Source organism: Symphalangus syndactylus, chromosome 14 (genome assembly GCF_028878055.3).
Source record: "Symphalangus syndactylus isolate Jambi chromosome 14, NHGRI_mSymSyn1-v2.1_pri, whole genome shotgun sequence".
NCBI classification, from domain to species: Eukaryota; Metazoa; Chordata; class Mammalia; order Primates; family Hylobatidae; genus Symphalangus; species Symphalangus syndactylus.
This window is the reverse complement of record NC_072436.2, coordinates 114,262,254-114,277,142: the sequence shown is the minus strand read 5'-3', so window position 1 is coordinate 114,277,142 and position 14,889 is coordinate 114,262,254. Positions and strand designations below refer to the sequence as shown.

At 52.3% G+C, this 14,889-nt stretch overlaps 1 protein-coding gene across 7 annotated transcripts in view; it reads left to right on the top strand.

Moving 5' to 3' along the window:
- The window catches only part of MGRN1 (mahogunin ring finger 1), a 71,914-nt gene that overhangs the window by 40,050 nt on the left and 16,975 nt on the right, over window positions 1-14,889 (top strand). For all 7 annotated transcript variants that reach the window (XM_063618291.1, XM_063618292.1, XM_055242865.2 and 4 more), the window contains 5 exons: window positions 4,247-4,313; window positions 4,640-4,689; window positions 7,799-7,846; window positions 12,302-12,370; window positions 14,427-14,586. In XM_063618291.1, coding sequence (XP_063474361.1) covers window positions 4,247-4,313; window positions 4,640-4,689; window positions 7,799-7,846; window positions 12,302-12,370; window positions 14,427-14,586 — 394 coding nt within the window. The remainder of the gene's footprint in view (window positions 1-4,246; window positions 4,314-4,639; window positions 4,690-7,798; window positions 7,847-12,301; window positions 12,371-14,426; window positions 14,587-14,889) is intronic.

The following is a 14,889-nucleotide window of genomic DNA, read 5'->3' as shown; positions in this document are numbered from 1 at the left end:
GAGAGGGTTGGAACCACGGTGCCCTTAGTTGTCCTTACCTCTGTCCCATACTTGGCACTGGACACACCAGGGGTCCTTTGGTAAGGGTTTGCTGAGGAAGCTGAAGGAGCGCCCGTGTGCAGCGTAGCCCTGGCTCGTGCGTGGATGGCCGTGCTGAGTTCGTGCACGTCGGGGGCAGCTGCTGCTGCGGGGCCTTCAAGGTGCTATCCTTGTCAGGACTTTTGCGGATGTAAGTGACAGAAAAACACTTGGTCTGGTTTAAGAAAAGAAAACCAGAGACTTACTGGTGTAGATTCAGAGAAGGCTGGGTGGCCTGAGGTTTCTTCCAGGGCCTGTGTCATCAGGGTGGGGATCTGTGTGGCTTAGCCTCCCATCTCTCTCTGCTGGCCCTGCTCTAAGTGAGTGCCCTGCAGGCCAGCGCATGGCCATCCGGCTGGATCCGGAGGTACTTGGAGGCCGTGTGCCTTCTCTTTGTGGCCCCACTTGGGGCAGGGGCCTCCTGTCCTGCAGCCAGGCCACAGAGACCTGGAGTAGGAGGGAGACGCTTCCCCAAAGAGAACCTGAGGGGCTCAGATGCTGGGCCAGGCATGGCTTAGCATCAAGAGCACAGATGCAAGGACAGGCCACAGGGGTGCCCAGCATGGCTGCCCTGGCCTTGCCTAGCAGCAGAGAGGACATGTGTGGAGGGGCTGGGGGCCCACTTTCGTTCTGCCGCTTTCTCTCTCCAGAGTGTTAGGCCAGTTCTGCAGCTCTGTGAGCCTGGGTTTGCCCCTCTGTAGGCTGGGGCTGGAAACAGTCCCTTGCAGGGTGGCCATGAGGGGTCTGTGATCAGCATGCAGAGGGCTTTGCCCGGGGCCGCCCACTGTAAACCGGTCTGCCAGCCGGGGAGTGGGAGAGAAGGCTATAGCCACCATCATGCACGCCTCCCTAGACCATTGGTTTTTATTCCGTACCAGTAAAGCACTGTCAGCACTGAGTTTCTGCAGTGTGATGAGAAAAAAACCACAGCTCACTCAGAGGCTCCTCAGAGCACAAAGTGGCCCACGCCAGTGCTGCGGTGCTGGCTGCGTGGATGCATTCCAGGGGTGGGCAGGGGCGCGGGGGTGGACGTGCTCCACAAAGCTCTGCCTCCCCTGTCTGGCTCCATCACCTAAAGGAGCGGCTGCCGGTGCGTGAACTCCCCATTTCCAGGCTTAATGACAGCCCTTGTGGCAGCAGTGTGGGAGCGTTGCCAGGCAACCCTGGGACGATGGATCCTATGCAGACTCAGTGGAGTGGGCAGGAAACAGGCTCACAAGGGTCCTACAGTCCCAGCATGATCAGCCCGTGGCAGGCCCCCCAGACCAGGGAAGGGAGTGTCCCTCTCTGTGGCAAGCCCAGGTGTCTGTGGTATCCCTCAGACGGCTGGAAGCTGGAGGCCTGGCTGGGTCCTGGTGGGTGTGAACATGTGCCCCACCTCCCTGCAGCCTTTTTTTTTTTCCCCTTTTTTTGAGACAGGGGCTTACTGTCTCCCAGGCTGGAGTGCGGTGGCACAATCACAGCTTGCTGCAGCCTCGAACTCCTGGGTTAAGCGATCCTCTCACCTCAACTTTTCCCAGTAGCTGGGACTACAGGTGCCACAACTACCGGCTGATTTTTTTTTTTTTTTTTTTTGTAGAGACAGAGTTTCACTATGTTGCCTAGGCCGGTCTCAAACTTCCGGGCTCCAGCAGTCCTCGTACCTTGGCCTCCCAGAGTGTTGAGATTGTAGGCGTGAGCCACCATGTCAGGCCCACCAGTCTGCAGCTTTCTGATGTGTTTGGACGTTTTCACAAAGCTCTGGCGCAGGATTGGCTTCCTTGGCCACCTTTCACACCCTTTTCTCCTTCTGCACCTTCCAGCCCCCTCCCGGAGGAGGCTGGGTCGGCTCCCGTTGCCTGGACACACAGGGCTTCAGGGTGCTGGTGTTGACTGTGTGTTCTGCCAGCCACAGCACTTGGAGCTTTGCATTAGGCATGGCTTCCGTTCCATTTTGCCAAATGGGGAAACTGAGGCTCAGGTGGGGTTCCGTTTGTAGTGAATGATTGAGGAGTTAGACTCGACGCCAGCAGCCCTGACTCTGGCTCTGGGCCAGTGCCCTGCCAGCTCCTGGCTCCACCCTTCCTCACTAACAGAGACCACGGCACTTCTCAGCCTTCACAGCATAGCCCCCGGCATCAGTGTCTCTGCCCACCTCTGTCCATGTGTGCGTTGGTGTCCGTCCCATGGGACTTGTGGCTGGAACCCCTGACCCTTCCTCGTGAGATGAGGGGCGTAGGCCCGTGTGGACTTGGTCTCCAGACTTGTGGTTTGTTCAGCTGATGGCTGCCTGCCCAGGGCTTCTTGTGTGGATGGGTTACCTGTGCCATTCATTCTGGTCAGAATGGAACTCTTAGCTCCAGATGGCAGGAAGCTGCGGTAGCCATGTGCCAGGTGCCTGTGGGTATGGAGTTCTGCTGGGTGGGGACATGCCTGGGAGCGCCTGGGTGCTGCCAGCCTTTGCCCTGTGTCCATGTCCACATAGCCTCCCTGGTTCGCAGTCGGGCACTTTCTTGACACTGATGTTTCTCCCCGTCCCCCTTCTCCTGACTGCTGTCTGTGGTCCGCTGTAACTCCTTTCTCCTCGCCTGTGTTTTTGGTAGGAAATTCACTGTGTTGACAAATCTTAGGAAGAAACATTTCCCTCTGTTCCTTAAATAATAGTAATATTTGGCCGGGCGCAGTGGCCGACGCCTGTAATCCCAGCAGTTTGGGAGGCTGAGTCAGGCGGATCACTGGCGGTCAGGAGTTCGAGACCAGCTTGGCCAACGTGGTGAAACCCCGTCTCTACTAAAAATACAAAAATTTAGCTGGGCGTGGTGGCGGGCGCCTATAATCCCAGTTACTCGGGAGGCTGAGGCAGGAGAATTGCTTGAACCCACGAGGTGGCGGTTGCAGTGAGCCGACATCCTGCCACTGCACTCCAGCCTGGGTAACAGAGCAAGACTCTGTCTCAAAAAAAAAAAAAAAAAAAAAAAAAAATAATACAACAACTATAGCAGCCACCACAGGCGGTGTCTCTGTGCTGGGTCTGTCGAGAGGACTTCATTTGCGCTTTATCCTTGAAACCCATGCGGCAGCGTGGTAATGACCCCATTTTACAGGGAAAGAAGCCGAGGCTTAGAGGGAGGAAGGCCTGAGATGAAAGCCACCCTGGCCACTGGGGTGGGGACCTGTGCCCCTGCCCTGCTTCCGCTGCCCACTTCATGGAGGGACAGCAGGGGAGAGGAGACATCCTGTGTGTCTGTTGGTTCTGAGCATTGCCGTTCAGGGGCGGGTGCTTGGCTGCGGGCTCAGGGTTCCCGTGTGCTGGGCCAGGAGCGGTCCCACCTGGACGTCTGTGGGGGTGGTTGCTGCAGACATGGAGGGGCTCGTCCCTTCCTCATGGGTCTTAGTGAGGCCTGTGGTCGGGCTCGGGAGGCAGGAGGCTCTCCTCACTTGCCTTTTGTGTTTGCTGGGGCCAAGTCAGGTGCCTTCTTCAGAAAGTTACAGGGAGTTGCCCAGAGACCAGCACTTCCCCTCAGAGGCACGCACCCGGGAGAACAGAAAACGCGGTTCAAGCAGACACTTGCGCACCGGCGTCCAGCGCAGTGCTGCTCACCGTAGCCAGGACACAGGCCTAGCCCGGTGTCTGTCGCGGAGGAACGCGTGCACAGCGTGTGGATATCCACACAGTGCCTGTTATTTGGCCGGAAAAAGGAAAGCAGCACCGATGGGTGAACTTTGGAAACATACCTAGACACAGAAGGTCACCTGTTGTGCAATTCCATGTAAATGACAGGTCCGAAAATGGCAAATCTCTGGAGACCGGAAGCACATGGTGGCTGCTGGGGGCTGGAGGAGGGGACGGGGAGTGTGTGGGTGCTGATGGCTACGTGGGCGGTTTCTGTTTGGGGTGATGAAAAGTTCTGGAAATGGATGGTGGCAGTTGCATGACACAGATGTACTTTACTCAACGCTGTTGAAACGTAGTTAAAATGGCAGATTTTATGTTGTATCTGTTTTAACACACACATAAAAAAGGTGCCAAGCCCGGCATCCGCCTTCCCTGCCGTCTCAAGGCGTGTCCTCTGAGCTCTGCTGCTGCCTCCTGCTCCTGCCTGCCTTCTCCACCTCATCTGTTGACTGACTCCAGGCTTCCAGGCTTGGCTGTATGGGTCCTGACCGTTCTTGCCAACTCTCTCCTCAGCTGAACTTTGACCTGGACCGGGGCGTGTTTCCAGTGGTCATCCAAGCTGTGGTGGACGAAGGAGACGGTGAGTACGTCCTCTTCCGTCCTCCTGGGCGTGCAGGCCATGCAGGAAAGAAGCACGTCCTGAGGGAGGAGTGTTTGCAGCAGTGATGAAGCAGGCCAGGCATAGGGCCTTGGGCTTGCCACAGGGCAGGGTGTGGGCAGCTTGGAGTCCCGGGCAGGTGAGGAGGTGGAAAGTTCAGGAGGGCGGGTCCCAGAACAGGCTCTGTACTCTATGGACTCTGTGCAGGCTGAGCCCTCGGTGCCACAGGCCTGTCAGGGTCAGGGAGGTGAGATGCCTGGGTGGGGCAGGCCCGGACTCTGACTATTCTGCCCCTCTCTCCCCAACAGTGGTGGAAGTGACCGGCCACGCCCACGTGCTCTTGGCTGCCTTTGAAAAGGTAAGTGCCATCTGACCATCACCTTCCCGGGGACCTGGAAGCTGGGCAGGGGGTGGCCTTTTGCGACGAGAAGCCTGAGCAGGGGTTGGGGCTTGGTGGGGTGGCTGAGTGTCAAGGGCCCGGGGCAGGTTGGGGCGTGTCTGTGGCTTCCTGCTTTCCAGCATTCTGGTCCCAAGGCCGAGCTCCGCTGTCAGGAGGCTTAGCATTTGCTTTTGTTTTTTTTTTCCTGAGACGGGGCTCTCTCTGTCACCCAGGCTGGAGTTCAGTGGGGTGATCTCGGCTCACCGCCACCTCTGCCTCCCAGGTTTAAACGATTCTCCCACGTTTAAGCGATTCTCCCACCTCAACCTCCTGAGTACCTGGGAGTACAGGTGTGCACGACCACGCCTGGCTAATTTTTGTATGTTTAGTAGAAACAGGGTTTCACCATGTTGACTAGACTGGTCTCAAACTCCTGACCTCAAGTGATCCACCTGCCACAGCCTCCCAGATTGTTGGGATTACAGGCGTGAGCCATGTGCCCGGCCTTTTTTTTTTTTTTTTTTTGAGGTGGAGTCTCACCCTGTCATCCAGGCTGGAGTGCAGTGGTGTGATCTGTGCTCACTGCAACCTCTGCCTCCCAGGTTCAAGCGATTCTCCTGCCCCAGCCTCCAAGTACCTGGGATTACAGGCCCATGCCACCATGCCCGGCTAATTTTTTTTTTTTAAGATGGAGTCTCACTCTTTTGCCCAGGCTAGAGTGCAGTGGTGTGATCTCGGCTCACTGCAGCCTCTGTCTCCCAGGTTCATGCCATTCTCCTGCCTCAGCCTCCCAAGCAGCTGGGACTACAGGTGCCCGCCACCACGCCTGGCTAATTTTTTGTGTTTTTAGTAGAGATGGCGTTTCACCATGTTGACCAGGCTGTTCTTGAACTCCTGACCTCAGGTGATCCACCTGCCTCGCCCTCCCATAGTGCTTGGATTACAGGCGTGAGCCGGTACACCTGGCCATCTCTTTTCTTTTTTTTAAACAGGGTCTTGCTCTGTTGCCCAGGCTAGAGGGCTGTGGTGTGATCTCAGCTCACTGTAGCCTTGACGTCGTGGGCTTAAGAGATCCTCCCAGTTCAGCCTTCTGAGTAGCTGAGACTATAGGCATGCACCACCACGTCTGGCTAATTTAAAAAAAATTTTTTTTTGTAGAGAAGAGGTCTCGCTCTGTTGCCCAGGCTGGTCTCAAACTCCTGGCCTCAAGTGATCCTCCCACCTTGGCCTTCGAAAGTGCTGAGATTACAAGCGTGAGCCACTGTACCTGGCCAAGAGGCTTTTCAAAGGGTACTTGGAGTGTGTTGAGGGAGAATGTTCTAGACTGAGGCCAGCCCTGTAGAATTCTGTAGAGCCTGCTGCCACAGGGGCTGGGGCTCCCACAAGGAGGGCTCCCTGCGGTAGACTGACTTCGCCCTGGGGTGTGCAGAGATCAGCAATGTTGTTACCTCCTCAGGCTGTAGCCTTTTCCACCAGGCTCAGTGTCCTTGGGTGTCACCTGGCACACGTCACAGACCCCCAGACCTGCTGCTCCTTCCCCCACCTGGCTGCGGCACCCTGACCCTACAGGCTGGGCAGGCCCTGCTCCCTGCAGGAGGCTTTTCCTGACGCCACTCGGGACAAACATCTGTTGTTCCCACTTGATGTTTACAAGGGCAGCACTGTCCTATTGGGTTTCGTGGCATCCCCAGAGCTGAGTTTGATGCCTGGCACGGAGCAGACACTCAGAACACTGGCAGGATGGACAAGGGGCTGCTGCCTACCTGGCATGGGTTTCTGCTGAGAACTTGGCAGAGGTGGTGGGATGCACCCTTGTTTGATAGTGCCTCGGTGGCCCCGCCCCCAGTGTGCACTGACGTTCATCAGCACCCTGCCGTTGCAGGTCTGTGTGGCACCATCCTGCAGCCCAGGAGTCAGGAGGGGAAAAGGATCCCGTGAGACAAGGCCCAGCCTGCCTGCTGCGGGCTTCACGCTGCCTCTCGGTCCTGCCTAGCCCAGGCTATCCACCCACCTCCAGCCCCATGTGCAGTCGCAGCCCCTGAGAGCTCTAAGTGCAGAGTCCAGCTCTTCCCTGTGATCTGGGTCTTTCTAGAGCACCCCAGCGTCGGGGGTTCTGTGAGCTGGGTAGAGGACCCTCTCGTCTGTGTGTCCTGTGGTGAGGCTGGGTCTGTTCTCTCCCGGGTCCAGGACCACAGACTGTGGTGATGCAAGTGCCCTGGGCAGAGGGCAGCCTTCTGCCTTTTTAGTACTGGGCTCCCCAGCTGCTCTCTCCAGCCCGGCCTCATCAGAAGCCACGGTGACTGTTGACACATCTGCGCCCTCTGGCAGAGGCAGATGGGCCATCTCTGGCAAAATGGTCCATTCTGTGCTTCAAGTACAGAACCCAGTGGGAAACTGCTTTACTTTTAGAGTCCAACATTCTGGAAATTTCTGTTAGAACCCACCAGCCTCACTGGAAAATTCTGAGTGCTGATCATGGTTGACTGAGAAGGGATAATGAGTGTTGTTGCGAGGTCTCCGATCTCAAGCGGTAATTAACCTTGTTGAACTCCGAGCGGCGGTATGTTTCCCTGGATACCGCTGGGTGCGCTTGTTCTATTCCGTTCCTACATTTTTAGAGCTCTGCGGTTCCGTGTGTGTGCACCACTGTGCGTGCTCCCGCTCTTTCTAACTCAGCCGGGTCCTGGGAGAGCAGGAACCTGTTTTGTCTGTCTTGATTTTTGCTGCCGGGTGCTACTTCTTGGTGTGCAGGAGGCCCTTGTCCATCATCTGAACTTGGCTGATTGGCCTTCAGCTTGAGTGTGCTTGAGACCAACCAAGGAGAGTTGGGTTCTGTGGGTCAGCGGAGGGTCCTGGCGCTGTGTGTTTAGGAGGCCTCAGGTCGTTTCACAGCCAGGCCTGAGGTCCATGTTTTGAGAAATCTTGGCTCTTTAGTTTTCAAGTGGCCCCATCTTTTTTTTTCTTTTTTTCTTTTTCCAGCTGTGGGCATGGATTGGCTGGGGCAGGGTGGCCAAGCCAGGCGGCCACGCAGGGGTGCTCAGAGGTGCCAACTTGACCACCTTAACCTCTTTGTCTTTCTCCCCTGCAGCACATGGACGGCAGCTTCTCTGTGAAGCCTTTAAAGCAGAAGCAAATTGTAAGTCATCACAGGAAATACGACCTGTTTGAATTAAAAGACACACATATATGATCACTCACACGCATACTCATAGACACACACTCATACACGCACACACACACACTCATACATAGACACATTCACTTGCATATACAGACATACATACCATCACACACTCACATTCACACACATAGACACACTCATACACACAGACATACACACTTAAACACACTCATACACTTGCACACATACATGACACACTCACGTAAAATCACACATATTCAGACACACATACACACAGTCGCACACGCAGACTCATACACACAGTCACACACATATAGACACACTCGTACACATACACACATACACTCACAATCTCTCAGACACATACATAGACACATACTCATACACACATACATATTCACACACACTCATACATAGACATACACACATCTATACATAGACACACACTCATACACATACCTACACGTATACTCACACACATACACTCACATGTATACTCATACTCATACACATAGACACACATTCACTCGCAGACATATAGACATACAATCACTTGCACACATATACATAGACACACTCATACAATCGCTCACGCATATATACAAAGACACGCATACACTCACATAGACACATGTACACTCATACACACATATACAGACACACATATAGTCACATTCATATATAGACACACACTCGATACACTCATACACATATATACAGACACACATATAGTCACATTCATATATAGACACACACTCGATACACTCATACACATATATACAGACACACATATAGTCACATTCATATATAGACACACACTCGATACACTCATACACATATATACAGACACACATATAGTCACATTCATATATAGACACACACTCGATACACTCATACACATATATACAGACACACATATAGTCACATTCATATATAGACACACACTCGATACACTCATACACATATATACAGACACACATATAGTCACATTCATATATAGACACACACTCGATACACTCATACACATATATACAGACACACATATAGTCACATTCATATATAGACACACACTCGATACACTCATACACATATATACAGACACACATATAGTCACATTCATATATAGACACACACTCGATACACTCATACACATATATACAGACACACATATAGTCACATTCATATATAGACACACACTCGATACACTCATACACATATATACAGACACACATATAGTCACATTCATATATAGACACACACTCGATACACTCATACACATATATACAGACACACATATAGTCACATTCATATATAGACACACACTCGATACACTCATACACATATATACAGACACACATATAGTCACATTCATATATAGACACACACTCGATACACTCATACACATATATACAGACACACATATAGTCACATTCATATATAGACACACACTCGATACACTCATACACATATATACAGACACACATATAGTCACATTCATATATAGACACACACTCGATACACTCATACACATATATACAGACACACATATAGTCACATTCATATATAGACACACACTCGATACACTCATACACATATATACAGACACACATATAGTCACATTCATATATAGACACACACTCGATACACTCATACACATATATACAGACACACATATAGTCACATTCATATATAGACACACACTCGATACACTCATACACATATATACAGACACACATATAGTCACATTCATATATAGACACACACTCGATACACTCATACACATATATACAGACACACATATAGTCACATTCATATATAGACACACACTCGATACACTCATACACATATATACAGACACACATATAGTCACATTCATATATAGACACACACTCGATACACTCATACACATATATACAGACACACATATAGTCACATTCATATATAGACACACACTCGATACACTCATACACATATATACAGACACACATAGTCACATTCATATATAGACACACACTCGATACACTCATACACATATATACAGACACACATATAGTCACATTCATATATAGACACACACTCGATACACTCATACACATATATACAGACACACATAGTCACATTCATATATAGACACACACTCGCACACACCCTTCAGTGGTCTTCATGCACTAGTCTTCCTAGGCCACCCTTGCTGCTGCCTTTGAAATAACTGTGCAGGGGCTGGGTGCAGTGGCTCACGCCTGTAATCCCAGCACTTCAGGAGGCCGAGGTAGGCAGATCACTTGAGCCCAGGAGTTTGATACCAGCTTGGCCAACATGGTGAGACCCCGTCTCTACTAAAAATAAAAAAATTAACTGGATATAATAACACATGCCTGTAATCTCAGCTACTCAGGAGGATGAGATAGGAGAATCGCTTGAATCCAGGAGGTGGAGGTTGCAGTGAGCCGAGATCATGCCACTGTACTGCAGCCTGGTGACAGAGTAAGACTGTCACAAAAAAAGAAAAAGAAAAAAAAAAAAAGCTGTGCAAGAACCTGTTGACTTCCCTGTAGAGCTCTAAGCTCTGGGACAATGGGTACCTGTCTTGGGTGAGCATATGTGTTACGTGTGCCCGCCATGTACAGGGACTCTTGCAGGCCCTGAGTTCTGTCCACTTTGTGCCACTGTGTCTGGAACATAGCGTTAAGTAAATATTTGCCGAATGAATGGATGGACGGAAAAGGAAGGAAAGAGACTAGAAACAAAGTCTGCAGCTCCTTCTCCTCTTCCTTACAAATTGTCCAATATGTCAGTATTGGACAGAGACCTAGCTTGACTTCATCACTACTCGAAAAGAAGGATTAAGTAGCCTAGAATAAATGGAGCTATAGAGCAGTACATCTGTTCTCTGGGGTCAGCAATCCTGGGATGCTGCACTGGGAAGTGTTATTCCTGGTGGCCTCACATGTAGGCACCGAGAATTTAGAGGATGGGGTCCCCTAAACAGCACTGTTACATCTTGCTAATGAGATGTGCTAGGCCGCGGCTAACAGTTACTCCGTGTGTACTGTTGGGGCGCATAAGACCTGTTTCAAGCCACCACTTGGGAATGATTTTTGTTAGTTTTTAATTTTTTTATATTTAATTTAATTTTATTTTATTGAGACAAGACAGAGTCTGGCTCTGTCGCCCAGGCTGGAATGCGGTGGTGCGATGTCAGCTCACTTCAACCTCCATCTCCTAGGTTCAAGTGATTTCTCGTGCCTCAGCCTCCCAAGTAGCTGGGACTACCGGTGTGCACCACCACACTTGGTTAATTTGTTTTGTTTTGTATTTTTGAGATGGAGTCTCAGTCTGTCACCCAGGCTGGAGTGCAGTGGCATGATCCCAGCTTACTGCAGCCTCCACCTTCCTGGGTTCAAGCGATTCTTCTGCCTCAGCATCCCAAGTAGCTGGGACTACAGGCGCGTGTCACCATGCCTGGCTAATTTTTGTATTTTTTTGTAGAGATGAGGTTTTGCCATGTTGGCCAAGCTGGTCTCAAACTCCTGGCCTCAAGTGATCCACTAGCCTCGGCCTCCTACTAAAGTGTTGGGATTATAGGTGTAAGTCACTGCACCTGGCCATCTGTTAGCTTTTTAGACGAGAGGTTGTCCAGGTGCTGTGGCTCATGCCTATGATCCCAGTACTATGGGAGGTGGAGGCAGGAGGATTGCTTGATCCTGGGGATTCGAGACCAGCCTGGGCAATGTAGCGAGACCCTATCTCTATTTAAAATGTAAATCGCAATAAACAAAAGAGAGGTGGAGCAAACTGTAGCAGGTCCAGGTCCCTGCCGGTACCAGGGGAACAGGAGGACCCCAGTGATGGGCAGGGCCTCGTGTTGAGAGAGCTGACCAGCAGGCCCTGGGCTCCCTGGAGTGGTGCTCCTGGCCCATGGTCTGTGGGAAACCCAGTGGCACAAACCGCTTTGCAATGTGGTCACCGTGAGGCTTTTCGGTTGCGAGTGGGTGGCAGGACAGAATCAGCTTGGAGACATTGCTTTGGTGTCTTTGAAACCAGAGAGGCTTCACGTCTTGTGGAAGGAGGGTCTGGAAAGCAGTGGGCACTTAGGCTGTTGTCTGGTGCCTTCAGGTGTCGGCTCCTGCTGACCTCGTGGGGCTGGTGGCGGTGGAGCCAAGTGGTGTTGGGGGGGTGGTCAGGGGGTGGTGGTTGGGCCTGTGGGTTGGCTCCAGGGCCCCAGTGGTGGGGAGAGCCACCAGCTCCAGCCCTGTTCCAGGTGCTGCTGGTTGGGTGGGGGCAGGCAGCAGGTTTTCCCTGCCCCTCTCCTGGCCCCCAGGGGTTGAGCTGGACGGATCCCTGGGATGGAAGCCTGGCACCTTGGAGGCAGGGCTAGGCCAGGTGGGTGTGGAGGAGCCCTCACATGGCGGTTGGCGAGGGCCCAGTGCACCCCTCTCTGCTCTCCAGGTGGACCGGGTCAGCTACCTCCTGCAGGAGATCTACGGCATCGAGAACAAGAACAACCAGGAGACCAAGGTGTGTACCTGGGTGAGGTGTCCTTCTGCCATTACAGAAGCCCACACCGGGAGCAGCCGGGGATAGCAACGCTTGCCGATTCCCTTCCATGCCTTCCCCTGGAGTCCTATACTGCTAGACGCCATCATTTTTCCTTAATTTTTCTTTTAAAGCTAACAGTTTAGGGAACATTTTATCCTTTCTCCAGCAAATTCACTGGCTTGTTATGTAAATTGCCATCCAGGTTCCCCAGGGTAGCCCGGGAATGGGGGCCAGTGTCTCACCCTCCAGGCTCAGCTGTGTGGCACCCTGCTGCCTGCCTCCTGCCCGCCTCCCCACAGACAGCACGTCCCTGCAGCTCCTGGGGGAGGGATGCTCATTCTAGATGTCCATAGAACCAGCGCTGGTGCCTGACAATTCAGCCATGGTGTACCCCAGCCAGGGAATGTAGCAGGGGATAAAATTAGTTTTTTTGTTTTTGTTTTTGTTTTTTGAGTCAGAGTCTCACTCTGCCGCCCAGGCTGTAATGCAGCAGGGAGATCTCAGCTCACTTTGTCCTCCACCTCCCAGGTTCAAGCGATTCTCCTGCCTCAGTCTCCCAAGTAGCTGGGACCACAGGTGCGCACCACCACACCCGGCTAATTTTTTCTATTTTAGTAGAGATGGGGTTTCACCATGTTGGCTAGGATGGTCTTGATCTCCTGACCCTGTGATCCACCCTCCTCGGCCTCCCAAAGTGCTGGGATTACAGGTGTGAGCCGCCGCGCCCGGCCTAATTTTTAATTTTTGTATTTGTAGTAGAGTTGGGGTTTGCCTGTGTTGGCTAGGCTGGTCTCGAACTGCTGATCTCAAGTGATCTGCCCGCTTCGGCCTCCCAAAGTGCGGGGATTTCAGGCCTGAGCCACGAGGACTGGTCGATGAACTTGTTTAAAGGCACACTGACATGAGTGAAACTCTTGCCTCTTAAGATCTCTTGGAAAGTCTCACAGGCCTGCTTCATTATGGCATCTGGGCCCAGGACAACTGGAGCAGCTCCACATGGCGGGAGCAGAGCACCTGGCCGGGCCTTGCCTCAGCCCAGGGCAGTCAGTGCATTCACGTTTCATACCAGGGGGCAGCCCACTTTGAGAAAAGGGCCAGAGAGGGAATGTTTTCAGCTGCCCGGGCATATGGTGTCTGTTGCACTGACTCCACGCTGCCATTACAACAGGAGCAGCGGGGACAGTATGGAAATGAGTGGGTGTGGCGGTGTTCCAGTAAGATCTTATTTATAGAAACAGGCCGCAGGCCTAGTTTGTGGACACCTGTTGTAGATTTTTGGCTTTCTCTTGGTCCAGTTGCTAATGTAGTTTCTGGTAGCTGCCATTAATGAAAATATTTCTAACATATTAACTTGTTTTTTTGGTTTTTTGGTTTTTGTTTGTGTTTGTTTGTTTTGAGATGGAGTCTGGCTCTGTCACCCAGGCTGGAGTGCAGTGGCAGCGATCTTGGCTCACTGCAAGCTCCACCTCCTGGGTTCACGCCATTCTCCTGCCTCAGCCTCCTGAGTAGCTGGAACTACAAGCACGTGCCACCATGCCCAGCTAATTTTTTGTATTTTTAGTAGAGACGGGGTTTCACTATGTTAGCCATGATGGTCTGGATCTCCTGACCTCGTGATCTGCCTGCCTCAGCCTCCCAAAGTGCTAGGATTACAGGCGTGAGCCACCATGCCTGACCATTAACTTGGTTTTTTTAAACCAAAGATACGGGTACCCTGACCCTCAGGAAGATGTGTTTCTTAGGTGCGTCTCTTCCACACTTTTTCTTTGGATCTGAAGAACAGAAAGAGACCATGTTCTAATGATTTGGGTGGGTGAGGGGCACAGACCCTCCCCCTCTGCCAGGTGCTGAGTTTGCACTGGATTTGAGCCTGGTGATTCTGCTCTGGGGCAACCTCCCCCTCCCTTCTGGACTTCTCTTTGTCATGACAGCCCCCAGGGCAGGGTGGAGTGGGGTGGGACAGCTGGGGACAGGAAGCAGGAGCCCTGCTCTGGCCCTTGGGAGGCTGCTGACCCATAAGCCCTTGTCCCCGCAGCCCTCGGACGACGAGAACAGCGACAACAGCAATGAGTGTGTGGTGTGCCTGTCTGACCTGCGGGACACGCTGATCCTGCCCTGCCGCCACCTGTGCCTCTGTACCTCCTGCGCCGACACGCTGCGCTACCAGGCCAACAACTGCCCCATCTGCCGGCTGCGTGAGTTCCCCGGCTGGCTGTTCTGTGGAAGGTTCTGGAAATTAGGGACTGGCCACACCACGGTGGTCCTGGGCTAGGGGGCCACAGGTCCCTTGATGGCTAAGAAAGAAGAGTCATCATCCAGTCTGTGTTGAACGTGGGCGTGTTGGCTGTCGGAGTCAATCACCATGAGAGCTGGCAGGGACGCTAGCACGGGACATTCACATCTTCACGTCTGCCTCCAGCCAGACAAGGCTTGCAGAACAAAGGGCTACAGAGGCGCTCCAGGGCAGATGAACTGAACAAAAATTGATCAGTGAATGA